General features: G+C 45.0%; 3 protein-coding genes across 3 annotated transcripts; 2 read left to right on the top strand and 1 right to left on the bottom strand.

Annotated features, from left to right (window-relative positions):
- Nucleotides 1-8: 8 nt before the first annotated feature.
- On the top strand, nt 9-1,356 carry LOC6043204 (ribonuclease H2 subunit A). The gene is made up of 2 exons (XM_001857491.2): nt 9-318; nt 510-1,356. The coding sequence occupies exons 1-2, from the start codon at nt 102-104 to the stop codon at nt 1,295-1,297; spliced, it is 1,005 nt and encodes a 334-aa protein (XP_001857534.2). The 5' UTR covers nt 9-101; the 3' UTR covers nt 1,298-1,356.
- A 1,726-nt stretch (nt 1,357-3,082) lies between these two features.
- LOC6043200 (60S acidic ribosomal protein P1) lies at nt 3,083-4,136 on the bottom strand. The gene is made up of 2 exons (XM_001857494.2): nt 3,924-4,136; nt 3,083-3,586 (listed from the first exon to the last, which is right to left on the bottom strand). Exons 1-2 carry the CDS (start codon nt 3,996-3,998, stop codon nt 3,320-3,322), a joined length of 342 nt encoding a protein of 113 aa, XP_001857537.1. The 5' UTR covers nt 3,999-4,136; the 3' UTR covers nt 3,083-3,319.
- A 3,993-nt stretch (nt 4,137-8,129) lies between these two features.
- On the top strand, nt 8,130-10,728 carry LOC6043201 (F-box-like/WD repeat-containing protein TBL1XR1). The gene is made up of 4 exons (XM_001857499.2): nt 8,130-8,416; nt 8,480-9,510; nt 9,573-9,689; nt 9,757-10,728. The coding sequence occupies exons 1-4, from the start codon at nt 8,359-8,361 to the stop codon at nt 10,138-10,140; spliced, it is 1,590 nt and encodes a 529-aa protein (XP_001857542.2). The 5' UTR covers nt 8,130-8,358; the 3' UTR covers nt 10,141-10,728.
- The last annotated feature ends 2,991 nt before the right edge of the window (nt 10,729-13,719 follow it).

Here is a 13,719-nt window from a genome sequence, read left to right as displayed (position 1 = left end):
CCACTTTGTGACAGTTGCCCGAAAGGGCGCCAAATCTCGCTCACAAGCTTGTTTTGTTGATAAATTTTGTTTGAGTTCAGTGCGGAATCTAATCCAGAAACATGTCCTCCTCGCCCAAGCTAGAAGTGAAGCCGGATCCGGACCGCGAGGAGCCCGAAGCCAAGAGAGGCCGCATCGAAGGGTTGGACACGCTGGGGCCGTACATCGCCGACCAGGACAATGCCAAAAGCTACGTGTACCTGTCGGACATTCCGCAGCTGTGCAAGGACGAGCCGTGCGTGCTGGGCGTCGACGAAGCCGGCCGGGGACCGGTGCTGGGTGAGTTGGGACTAAAATCAATTAGCAGTATTATCATCTTTGGCATAAAAAAATGGCTGTTTCAATTCTCCCTAAACTATTGTCGTCAATTTCTCAAGTGGGCTCCACTGGGTTCATGTCTTTGCAATGTTGTTTTAAGCTGATGGTTGGAGTCTTTGCTAAAACTCTTAAAATACTATTCTTCCCTCCAGGTCCCATGGTGTACGGCATTGCGTTCAGTCCTATCGACAAGAAGGACGTGCTTAAGAAGCTGGGCTTTGCTGACTCCAAGCAGCTTACGGAGGAAAAGCGCGAGCACATTTTCGACGAAATGAACAAACAGGACTTTGCCACCGAGAGCATCGGCTGGGCCGTCGAAGTAATCTCCCCAAATGACATCTCGATGTCCATGCTGCGCCGTTCCAAGCGCTCCCTCAACGAAGTCTCGATGGATTCGGCCATCGGGTTGATCCACAAGGCGATCGAAGCCGGCGTCAACATTGCCGAGGTGTACGTGGACACGGTCGGTCCGCCGGAAAAGTACCAGGCCAAGCTGAAGCTCATCTTCCCGAACTTTAAGATAACGGTCGCGAAAAAGGCCGATAGCACGTACCCGATCGTATCGGCGGCCAGTATCTGCGCCAAGGTGAGTCGCGATCACGCGCTTAAGGTGTGGAAGTTCCGCGAGGGAACGGATCCGGAGGTTAAATTTGGCAGCGGATATCCGGGTGATCCGGTTACGAAAAAGTTCCTCGGCGATTTTGACCGGGTGTTTGGGTTTCCGCGGCTGGTTCGGTTCAGCTGGTCGACGGCGTCTAACGCGCTGGATAAGAAGGCGTTCGACGTGGAGTTTGACGACGAAGATGAGGAGCAGGAGAAGGCAAAGGCTACCTATGGCAGTGAGAAGTTGTCCAAGTATTTTGCGGCCGATCGGAACGAGCAGCGAAAACGTCACGAGTACTTCCGCGAGAGGCATCTGGAGCACGTGGCGGAGATTTGAGTTTTTGTTTAAATGTATTAAAATAAATTAGTCTTAAATTAAAAAAAATATCAAAAAAAGCAACTAATAAGAGATAACATCATATTGGAAGCAATCAAGTAGGCACTGCGCGTCGAAAGTATTGTCGTTAGTCGAAGAAAAAACGTGAATGGTGGTTTCATAACACACATTTTCTCTCGAATCAAGAGTAACAACTGTCTGCCGCGGCTAAAATCAATTTGAATCTCGCTATCAATTTTCCGAAAGCGAGGCAGATTTTGATGTTCTTATCTACAGCATCATCTAAATTCGGTACTCTGGAAACTTTCCAGAAAGCGATTGGACACCGGGTGGTTCCCACCAAACTCTTGGCGCAGCTATTTGCGAAGCTTTCGAAGTGCGCTCCGCCACCAATTCTGCGACGCTGTGGACTGAATTCGGAGGCTGACTATGTTGTTTTGGCCGTTTCTGGACAAGTGCCCGACAGTTGACGAAGTCAAACTTCTAGATCCTGCTCGATGTAATGCGCCTTGTGTCACTTTCGAGCATCTCGATCCGGTCCAGATTTCAACCAGGCGCAACAATTGGTAAAGCTCTTGAAGTGCGCTTCGTCACCAAGTTTGTGCCGCTGTGGACTGAATTCGGAGAGAGAGACAATGTACTTATGATCGTTTCTGGCCAATTGCCCGATTCAAATCGTCACAAAGCCGGACTCCTGGATCCTGCACGACAACGTGTGCCGTGAGACCGGAACTAAACGTGGGTCCAGATACCATCCCGAGGCTAAGCTTCGGCTATTGTACGCTGCGTTGGTTAAGTTGTATCGGCGGTGTGGGTTACAGATGACTCATTTTGCTCCCAGCATGAACCATTGACCATGAACCAAGCAAATGTTGCGCTGATGGTGGTAAATAACCAAGGCAAGTAAAGGGCCCTGGAGAACAGAGTAACCGAGTTCCTGAAACTGGACTGCCGGGTCAAGGCTTACACGGGATCGCTTAAAGGTCCAAAATCCGGTAGCCCATTCAAGCCCGACAGCATTCTTTAAGGCAATCGAAGTTGATTATCCGGATGGATACTACGAGCTTGAGTGAGTGCTACACAGATTAAGTATCCAGATTCTAGGTATTTCTAATTTACGCCTTTGTTCGGGAAGCGCATTTTTGCTGATAAATTGCATAAACTTGAAAAGTACTTGCAAACACACAGAAAAATAAGGCATATTTGAATCAACAAAACGTTTTGTTGATTTGAAAATCATGATTTTTGTTGAATCAACGCAGCTTTTTCAAAACAACAAAAGACTTCAGTGGAATTGAGAAAATCAAGGTTTGTTTCAACGCATTTTTTTTGTTGATTCAAACCTCGTACAGGTTGATTCTACAAAACATTTTTCTGCGTGAATAAATATTTGAGGGTTTGAAAATACCGAGACAAGTATTTAAGAAAACCAAAAAATAGATTCTGAGGAAGCAATTACACTAAGGCAAACTAACTCGCACTTTTTAAAAGTTTGCCTGGATTTGTTTGTAAATACAAACGTCAGCCTGCAAACGTTTTGCCTTGTTTGCGAGTTTGGCAAACTGTCAAACACGAAAAAGTGCAAGTTTGTTTGCGGTAGTGTAATGGCTCCTTGAGAACCTTTAAAAAACTCAATAGGCTTTTGAGCTGTACCTGGTCATTCCGGCACTTGTTCCAGGTAATCTCGATGAGTTCAAGTTATATACAATCGTCATCATATTGGCCATTCCGGAACCGATTCTGGTTCCGGCTTCGAGTGTTCGGATTAATCATCACAACGTGGCGTTTGAATTTTTTTTTAATTCGGTTCAACCAGAAACGAATATTTTTTTATTTGTACAATTGTACATTAAAACTGTACGAAAGTGTGGTGCAGCCGTCGGATGGGGGCGGTCGGGAAACCAACCAGACAGGATAGTGGGCCCGCCCGTTCCTTTTCCCGCAATACGCCCAAACATCCGCCGACCACCCCACCAGTCTTCCCGATGAGGGGGGAACGGAGGCGGACAGAAAAGGACAGACCTAACCGAACAGACCGAAGCCCATGTCGTCGTCGGACTCTTCGGGTTCTTCCTCCTTCTTCTCTTCCTTCTTCTCGGCGGCAGCAGGGGCAGCGGCCGCAGCAGCACCACCGGCAGCCGGGGCACCACCACCGGAACCGACGCCGGATCCGATGTTCGTGATCAGATCCTTGACGTTGATTCCCTCCAGGGCCTTGGCGAACAGACCGGGCCAGTACGGCTCGATGTCAACGTTGGCGGCCTTCAGGATGGTCGAGATCTTCTCATCCTGTGATTTGGGAGGGTGACAGAGAAGAAACATATTAGTTACGAATCGGTGTAGGTGGTTCCGGGAGCGCGATGTAAACAAATTTGACATAACCTAAAAAAATCATCCTCGCGGTTTGCAAACACAAATCAATTTCGACAGGGTTTTCACGATTTTAACTGGTTTACCCCATAATTCATCACATTTTAACCTGAATGCCGCCACGATCGAGAAAAAGTTGCAATTTCAAAACGCCACCAATTTGTTTACACGATGCGCGCACACTTTTTTTTTCGCCAAGTGCCAACCCGGGAATCGACCACGAAAAATCCGCCTTTTCCGGCCCCAGAATACTCACGGTCACGGCAACATCGTCGTCGACGAGGATGAGCGCCGAGTACACACAGGCTAGTTCAGCTTTGTTGAGAGCCATGTTTGAACCGAAAAACCGTGCAAGTCGTCAATTTGATGACCTTAGCTCCGGTAGAGAACACTGCACAGTATGGAATCAACTTTGGAAAAGAGGCCTGAACGAGCCGCGGCACACGTTAACTCGCCTTTTCTGCACGGTTGGTGGTGTTGGTGAGCGCTGCCCGGAAATGCAAAGTGTCAAAAGTGGCGCCAGTGACGGGCGGCCGATCCGAGAAACGCAGCAAACGCCGGCAGGTATGCAACCGGCGCTAGGTGCTGAAAACAGACGGGGATCTTTTTGGCCACAATTTTTTGAATTTGTGCAAATTTTTTTCTTGATTTTTTTTCCTGTGCACGGTAACTCGAAATCGCACTTTCCCGGTCGGAAAATTATCTGGTACCTACACGCAGAAAAATGTTTTGAAGAATCAACCTGTACGAGGTTTGATTCAACAAAATATTTTTTTGAATATAATCAACCAAATTTTTGCATTGAATCAACTCTCTCATTTTGTTGTTTTAAATCGAGATATTTTGTTGTTTCAAAGCTATATTCTTCTTTTTGACGTAGACTACGTCTTACTCGAAGGTACTGGGGTGCAATTCCGAAAAACCCGGGCCGAAGGCCCTGGAATACTGCGTCATCTGTCAAACGCTTATAACTTCCTTCCCTCAAATCGAATCGGCACGATTTCTGCTGCATTCGATTAGAAAATTATTCAGCAATTTGCTATTAAATTTTCAATGTTGGCAAAATAGTTTTACTAATGAAACAACTGCATGTTTTAAATTCGTGGAAATACAGTGTCCCATCCCAGAAGGTCCCGGAGTATGTACCAAATCTTCTTAGCATGGTGACCCAACGAGTACAACCAAATCTCGGAGCGTATGGTGGTGTGTCCCCACGCTTCTTCCTCCCCTGTCGATTCAGTCGGGCCGTTTTCGGGCGTTTTTGTTATTTAGAATGTCCTACTATTATCTGGCGTACATATTTTGGCTTGTTTGATTTTGTTATGGAGAAAGGTATTTTTTTATTTATTTAAAAGCATTTTCTTTGCATTGTACTGTTTCTGATTACTTATAATTACAAGAAACTTTAATCGATGCCTCACGTGAAGGTAGGTCTACTAGGTCGAATTAAGAAGTTCATTTTTCGAGTGATTTTATAGCCTTTCCTCAGTAAGGTGAGGAAGACAAAAATATTTGCAACGGCCTTATTTTTATCAAAATATTTGTGATCCGGCCTCAAAAAAGTGTATTAGAAACACTAAAGTGCTCATAACTTTTGATAGGTCAATCTTTAGGGCTCATTGGCAAGGTCTTTTGATTGCCTATTCAACGATGGGTCGCATGATAGATCCGGACAACTTTTTCTCAAAATATTTGAGATCCGGCATCAAAAAAGTGTACCGTAATCTGGGGTGAATCGGGACTACAGTCTGAATAGGGACAGCAGTTTTTAAAGCACTTAAAGCTTTTAAATTTGGATATGGATGTATACATTTTGTTGGCCTGAATCTGTTCTAACCGAAACCAACCAGAAAAATCAAAATATTGTGCTCCAACATGGTAAAAACTGCTGTCCCAATTCGCCCAATGTGTCCCGATTGACCCCAGTTTACGGTATAAATAACACTAAAGTGCTCATAACTTTTGATATGGTTGTCAGATCTTCAATGTGTTGGATGCGGAAAGGTCTTTTATATACCTTTCTAAAAATGTATAGCATGACGGGTATTCTTACAAAAACCACTCTTTAACGTGCCCCTTCTTTTGATGTTTAGCTGAAATCGTTTTTTTTTTACCATAACTTTCGAAAAACTTTTCTAAACTTCATAATATTAACTAGGGTCTTGTGGGACCCCAAGACGAATCGAATGACAGTCCAAATCTGTTCAGCCAGTCCAGAGATAATCGAGTGTATATTTTTTTGCTGCACGGACTCACATCCAGACACACGCACAGACATTTGTTCAGAATTTGAGTCTGAGTCGATAGGTACACGTGAAGGTTGTTCTACGAGGTCGAATAAAGAAGTTCATTTTTCGAGTGATTTTATAGCCTTTTCTCATTGAGATGAGGAAGGCAAAAGGATGAATTTTCACAAGTGAAAAAAAATGACTTAAACAAATTAAACTATCATCTAATTACGACGCCTACTATTTTAAACAAGAACTGCAAATGTCACCTCTGACATTCGATCAAAACGCTCGACCATTTTAAACTCTTTGTGGTCGTACAAAGGGTCATTGTACCAGAAAAATAAACTTTATCACAGTAAACAATAATGTCAGCCAAGATGTCAGCAATCTAAGCTTCAATTTAGGACCCAATTGACGTGTTTGAATGTTAAAGTTTCTCGTATATGGCTAGTACGCAGATCGGAAGGAAAGGGGTCAAGAAAAAGCTTTATGAACAGCAGAACAAAGGAGAGGGAGCGATTTCTTGGGGCTTTTCTTCACCCTCTCTGGCTTGCTTTAGCTGCCGCTGCTGCCCATTTGATTTTTTTCTTGACCGGTTTCTTCCGAAGTTCATACCTTACAATAAGCGGTGTATGCACTTCGGAAGGAGTCGGTCAAGAAAAATTTCAAATGGGCAACAGCGGCAGCGAAAGCAAGCCAGAGAGGGTGAAGAAAAGCCCCTAAGAAAACGCTCCCTCTCCTTTGCTCTGCTGTTCGTAAAGCTGTTTCTTGACCCTTTCCTTCCGATCTCCATACTAGCCTTAAGCTTTTTCTTGACCCCTTAACGCGACCCTAGACGCGACCTTACCTTGTTCTCTGAATCCTTGATCCCTTTGACATTGAAAAAATGAAATGTCAAATCAAACGTAAACATGATGCAAGCATTTTGGCGGCGGTTATTCTGGAACAGATATTTTTGAGCTCAATTTATTATTTTCAGTGGCCGGAACTATACGAGATTCCTAAATCAATGTGGCAAAAGTAAGGGATCATCTAGGGCAGCGATTCTCAACGGGGGTACCGGGCCTACTTGATTTACATGGCAGGGGGTACCAGCCTAGAAGAAGGTTGAGAATGGCTGATCTAGGGGATCATGTTTTGGAGACTAGAAGAGGTCCTAGTCATTTGTTTAACATGAAAAATAAAGGAAAAGGCCCCCTAAAACAACAATCTCAATGAAGCACTTTCAGAACCACTTTCTAAATGGAACATGGCCAATCCTGTGCACCTGCCATTCGCGTTGTTTTAGCGTCTCTGGGTGGTGTATTGGGAAAGAAAATTCTGGACAAGATGCCTGTGGCAAACGCGAAAGGAAGGTACCATGTTCCGGTGACCCAGGTCTTGTTCCGTTGCTTCCTCAATCATTTAAAAAGCAAAAATGGGAGGAAAACAATCGGCAGCGAGACCAAAAAAGCAGGACTTCTTCCACTACGCAAGAGGAAACAATTGGAAGGACATAAGCGTGGTCATGGTAGTTGGCAGAGCAGTTGCTACCTCTTCGTTTCAAACTGTTGAAGAGAAAGCGCGGGAAATCATTCCAACCATTGATATAGAATCCTCCTCCTTCTCCTCCGCGAGCCGCACCGGAGAAAACGATTGTTAAAAGTATATTTTCTTCTTTCGCATCTGTTTTGAGCTCCGTCAAACCCGTGCAATAGCAAATGCTTCATTGCGCCGGAAGTTAGATCTTACTGTGCCCGGATTTGGCCAATCTAGGACCAAACCAGACTTTTTTCTCCGAAAATTTCCAGCAGTATTCTTCAGATAGTAAAATTTTGTCGCCAAAAATATGTTGTTGTTTTTGTCTGTCAACTGTCAAATCAAGGTGTGCAAATGTAGGTCATAACATTTTCATTGATTTATTAACCAATAAATCAATAACAACGTCAATATCCTAACGAATAATAATTCTATTTACTCTGTACACCCACTAGGCGTTGATTCAACAAAAAATATGATTTTCAAATCAACAAAATGTTTTGTTGAAACAAATATGCCTTATTTTTCTGCGTGAGTAGTCGTTTGACGTCGACTTGTCTATGTTGTTTGTTCAACGCAACGTTGCACTTCCAAGCGTGATTTGCGGATTGCATCCTTGCAGGCGATTTTCCTAAACGTTTCTGATTCTCGGATTGTCCACCACGCAGTAGTGACAGCGGCGCTGCCATCGTCCTTTTTGACAACGTCAAACAAAAAGTGTCTAAAATGTCGAATGGTGCCGAGAGGAAAAAATTGCGGGCTTGTTTTTAAAGTGATTTTCTATCAGAAAAATTTGCAAAAATTTCCTTGTTCGTCGTTTGTTGAAGAGATATCGGCGCACGAAATCGATCGGTAGTGGTTGTTTGCCGCTCGCGACCTCAAGTCGCCCCGTAATTCGTTCCGGTAACTGCTGCACACAAAGTTGCTGCCGCCGCCGCCGCAATGAGCTTCTCATCGGACGAAGTCAATTTTCTTGTTTACCGCTACCTCCAAGAGTCAGGTTAGTTCTGCGGCGCGGGTGTTTTTGTTTGGTGATTCCGGAATTGAGATTGTTTTTCTTTAGGGTTTTCCCACTCGGCGTACACGTTCGGCATCGAGTCGCACATCTCGCAGAGTAACATCAATGGCGCGTTGGTTCCACCGGCGGCCCTGCTCAGCATCCTCCAGAAGGGTCTGCAGTACACGGAGGCGGAGATTAGTATTGGGGAGGATGGTTCCGAGCAGCGGCTGGTCGAGAGTTTGAGTCTGATTGACGCGGTGATGCCGGAGGTGGTGGCCATCCGGCAGAACATGCAAAATCAGCAGAAGCAGACGATTAAAACGGAAGCGGCGGAGACGAACGGGACGACGAGCAGCGGAGGAACCGGCGGAAGTGGTGGTGGTGGTGGAGGTGGTGGCGGGAGTGGGGCGACTGCCAATGAGGAAACTTCGACGGCACAGACGACAACGTCGACGACGACTACGTCCGCTTCGACACCGGCACCGGCCGACAGCATGGAAGTGGACCAGAGCATTGAAATTCCGGCCTCGAAGGCCACCGTGCTGCGGGGACACGAGAGCGAGGTGTTTATCTGTGCGTGGAATCCGAGCACGGACCTGCTGGCCAGTGGTTCCGGCGATAGCACGGCCCGCATCTGGGACATGTCGGACAATACGACGAACCCGAACCAGCTGGTTCTGCGGCATTGCATCCAGAAGGGTGGGACGGAGGTGCCCAGCAACAAGGACGTCACGTCGCTGGACTGGAACTGCGATGGGACGCTGCTGGCCACCGGGTCGTACGACGGATACGCACGAATCTGGCGCACCGACGGCCTGCTGGCGAGCACCCTCGGACAGCACAAGGGACCGATCTTTGCGCTCAAGTGGAACAAACGGGGCAACTACATCCTGTCGGCGGGTGTGGACAAAACGACCATCATCTGGGACGCGGCCACCGGCCAGTGCACGCAGCAGTTTAGCTTCCACTCGGCACCGGCGCTGGACGTGGACTGGCAGTCGAACCAGTCGTTTGCCAGCTGCAGCACGGATCAGTGCATTCACGTGTGCAAGCTGGGCGTGGACAAGCCGATCAAGTCGTTCCAGGGACACACGGTTAGTGTGGAAATTGATCTTGTACCAATGGCAAGCCAACTCACTTTTGCTTTTATTTTTAGAACGAAGTCAACGCCATCAAGTGGGATCCGCAGGGGCAGCTGCTGGCCTCGTGCTCGGACGACATGACGCTCAAGATTTGGTCCATGAAGCAGGACACGTGCGTGCACGATTTGCAGGTGAGTTCCGTGACCCAAATCAGACCCCAAAGTTAAACTAAAACCCAATCAATCTCCTCTCCCCCAGGCCCACTCCAAGGAGATCTACACAATCAAGTGGTCCCCGACGGGCACCGGTACCAACAACCCCAACATGAACCTCATCCTGGCGTCCGCGTCGTTCGATTCAACCGTCCGCCTGTGGGACGTCGAGCGGGGCGCGTGCATCCACACGCTGACGAAGCACACCGAACCGGTCTACTCGGTCGCGTTCAGCCCGGACGGCAAGTTCCTGGCGTCGGGCAGCTTCGACAAGTGCGTCCACATCTGGAGCACGCAGAGCGGTCAGCTGGTGCACAGCTACAAGGGCACCGGCGGCATCTTCGAGGTGTGCTGGAACTCACGCGGCAGCAAGGTCGGGGCCAGCGCCAGCGACGGCAGTGTCTTTGTGCTGGACTTGAGGAAGTTATGAGCGGGAGCGATGCCGACGACGACGACGGCGACCGCGGCCGAGAAGAAGACGAGCAACTCCTAACGAGTTGGGACGGAGCGGACGTGGGTCGTGTCCCCAAATGGGACGCGCACCGGCATTTTTAAACAGAACTATTTCCTTAGTTTTTCTTCAGTTTAGCTTGGTAAGTTTATAGTTCGTAGACGGACAGACTCGAAAGATATTGCAGCGAGAGGAAGAAAAAAAAAGGCATTGACAAGAGGCATTTACCACCCCGAGATATAAGCTACCTGTTCGATAAAGAAATGCATGCATAATAAACGTTCAAAACAATTTCGGCTAGCGCGTTAGACAAAAAAAAATAAAACTAATATTCAAAATTATCTTCGACTCAAAAACAAGTATTCAAAGTGTGTGTGGTAGAAATTCGTTCTGGAACAGCAAAAAACAACCGAACAGTATGTGTAATGGAAACATTTAGGGTAAAGTTATCAAGGCAAAAGTTTTCTCATCGATGGTCGCCGAATAGTGTGTAAACGCAATACATTCTCAAGATAGACACGTAAATAAAGTATAAAGTAACATACATTTCAAATCACCCCAAAAAAATCGATGCGTTTTCAATGGTTTTACGAAAGAACGTTCAATTAAAGCGAATCATCTTTGCGGTTAACTTTACGTGGTAGGCCTGGCCGCTTTAATGGGTGATGTTTCAATGCATTGTAAGGGAGCGTTCTTTTATTACGTAACGCAACAAAACGGCGTGGTGATTATTGCATTCGATCGTAATGGGACCATCCATAAACCACGTGGACACTTTTTTAAGAATCTGTTAGAATCGAGAATTTAGAATCGCTTTAAGGTGAAGCCGTTGATCATTTTCGAAGAAATTTGATCATCACTATAAAATATTCTGTATTAAATTCAATTTAACGAATTTCAGCACCAAAATGAATCAGCATGTGCCGGTTGTTGCCATCTTGAAGCCACTGAAGGAATTTTTGATCTAAATCAATTGTGCTTCAAAATTTCCCTGGGCTTTGTCATAATGAGTGTCATAGGTTTGATGCTTGTTTGGCAAAGAGTATGATTTGATTCGATGTGGAATTAAAATCGAAGTGTTCAGTATATTGCTGAAGCTTCCATTTTTACACATGGACACCACTTCATGCTGCGAGAACCCACTTTGGCGTAGTCTCAGGGCTTAATCGATGGCCGGTAAGCTGTCATCGAGACAAGGAGGTTCTCTGATAGTGGAAATATCACATTTGTACAATGAACCGCTACATATGTGATTTTTCCCTATCTTAATGTGGGTGTCAGGTTAGGATGCGGGTTTTAAAAAATTTAGTTTTTGTAGAATTTAGGATTTTAACTATCAATATCAACTTTTAATACTTTGCTTTTAGTTATTTAGGGACAAAATTAGTAACAGTGAATTTAGTAATTCTATCAGAATCGGTGATTTCCATTCAAGTAGCATAAAAACCATTCTGATTTGTCAAAATTTCCATAGAGTCTCGATCAATCAATAGTGAAATGATATCGGACTAAATTCGTTGATCTGTTGAACTAACGGTTGTCGGATTATGATTGTATCGACCATTGTTGCGAATCGAGGATCTACTGAAATTTTGACGATCAAATGGTCGTCTCTTTTTCAATTCACGACTTGTAAAATATGAACTGTTATTCTTTTTTTTGTTTTTTTTAAAGAAGCCAGACAGGTTTTAAAAGAAACGTTTTTTTGGCTATTAATTAAAATGTCGGGGATTTGAGATAAGAGTAGCTTTCGGATAGCTTGCTTTAAATCTTGTATTCAATTCAAGTTAGGTAGTTATCCGCAAATGAAAATTAGGACTTATATGAATGATTGAACATTTTGGACTTATGAATAACACACAACTGTGCATTTATTCTAGAGTCAGATTCATACAGCGTCAGTGTTTATTTGGTCGAAGTGTACTAATTCATTGGCAGATCTGATTCTAGTTGTAATGTACGACAAGACTACTGACGGACGTGACAGGACGAGGGCCCAGTTTAGAGGTTTCGACATCAACGATGTGCGGCTGGATCACCCTCCCAAAAAAAAAAAAAAAAAAAAAAAAAATCAATTGTGCTTCAAAATTTATATAATTTTGTGGAATAGTCATTGACGTCCTAGCTGGCAATCATTTTTTAATGACGATTTCCATAACTTTACAAGGAATGGGATAATCGTTACCAAAAGGAATCAGCATGTGTAAGGTACTATTCTAAACAACTTGTTGAAGGAATTTTGTCAAAATTTTGAAAGCGACGCAAAATTTATATCTTTGAACGGAAAATCATGACAATGATGGAAGTCTTCACGTTAAATAAGACATCGTGACTTGTGATAACTCCTGATACTAATTGTTTTTTTTTCTTTCTTTAAGTAGGGAGAACTCTATTTACTAGGGATAACTGCCGTTCTACGCATAATTGTCCCATGTCAGTTTTTGACGATTATGACTTTATGCCATTTTTAAGTTAAGTCTGATGTGTACTTTAAGAAAAACACATAAAATCTGTTTTTTTTTTTAAATTTTTAAAATTTTTGAAATTTTTAAAATTTTTAAAATTTTTGAAATTTTTGAAATTTTTGAAATTTTTGAAATTTTTGAAATTTTTGAAATTTTTGAAATTTTTGAAATTTTTGAAATTTTTGAAATTTTTGAAATTTTTGAAATTGTCTACGAGTACGGTAGCTCGAACGATCTCGCTTCTCACCGTCTGCAGCTTATCCCAACTCACCGGTGCATCTCGCGATCCACACGGCGGCGGCCGCTGTGTGCGTGTGCTGGACCAGCTGATCGATCGACACCAATACGCGGACTGGCCGGCCCGGTCAATGATAATTACAATTGTGCGAACCCCAAAGCTGAACAGCAGCGAATTAGCTGGCCAAGTGGGCCAATTTTAATCTGTACTTTTTGTGTTTAATATATGTAGTTTTGTAGTTTTAATAAATGTAGTTTGAGTAGCCGAGTGTTTTATGTGAATTGTGTGTACGTGTGATTATTTGGACCCCGGAATCCACCCAAAACCCCCAAAAACGGACGGAACCTCCCAGGACAAAAAGGCGCCCCCAACAATCCGGACAACCCCGATCCAACCCCCCTGAGCTATCGTCGACCGGTAAGGACCAACCCAACATTATTGGTCCTTCGAACCGGATCGGGAAGGATTCGGAAGGACCTCAGGCCAGGTTGGCCCCCACCAAGTACATCGGTTTGCGCCATCCTACGAGTATCTACACGCACACACACCGTGCGCCATCACAGTTTGGGAACTGTGCTACCGGCCTTCAATTCCGCGGGCGAGCAAGGGCTCCGCCATCGCGATCGGAAATCGCGACCACTCACACTCAGCTTGAGTACAACTGGAGTACTCACCGGAGAAAACTACACCCTGCTCGGATCGTTCTTCGTCTTCGCAGCACCCGGAGAGCCCAGTGAACGGTCGCTTGCTCGTCGATCTTCGTGTTCACCCGCTGCTACTCAGCGTACCAACCGGAATCAGCAGCAATTATCGCCAATCACCGAAGATCACCTGGACGTCGCTTCGCTGGATCAC

Source organism: Culex quinquefasciatus, chromosome 2, assembly GCF_015732765.1.
Source record: "Culex quinquefasciatus strain JHB chromosome 2, VPISU_Cqui_1.0_pri_paternal, whole genome shotgun sequence".
NCBI lineage: Eukaryota > Metazoa > Arthropoda > Insecta > Diptera > Culicidae > Culex > Culex quinquefasciatus.
The sequence above is the reverse complement of the archived record's forward strand: the minus strand, read 5'-3'. Positions and strand labels throughout refer to the sequence as shown.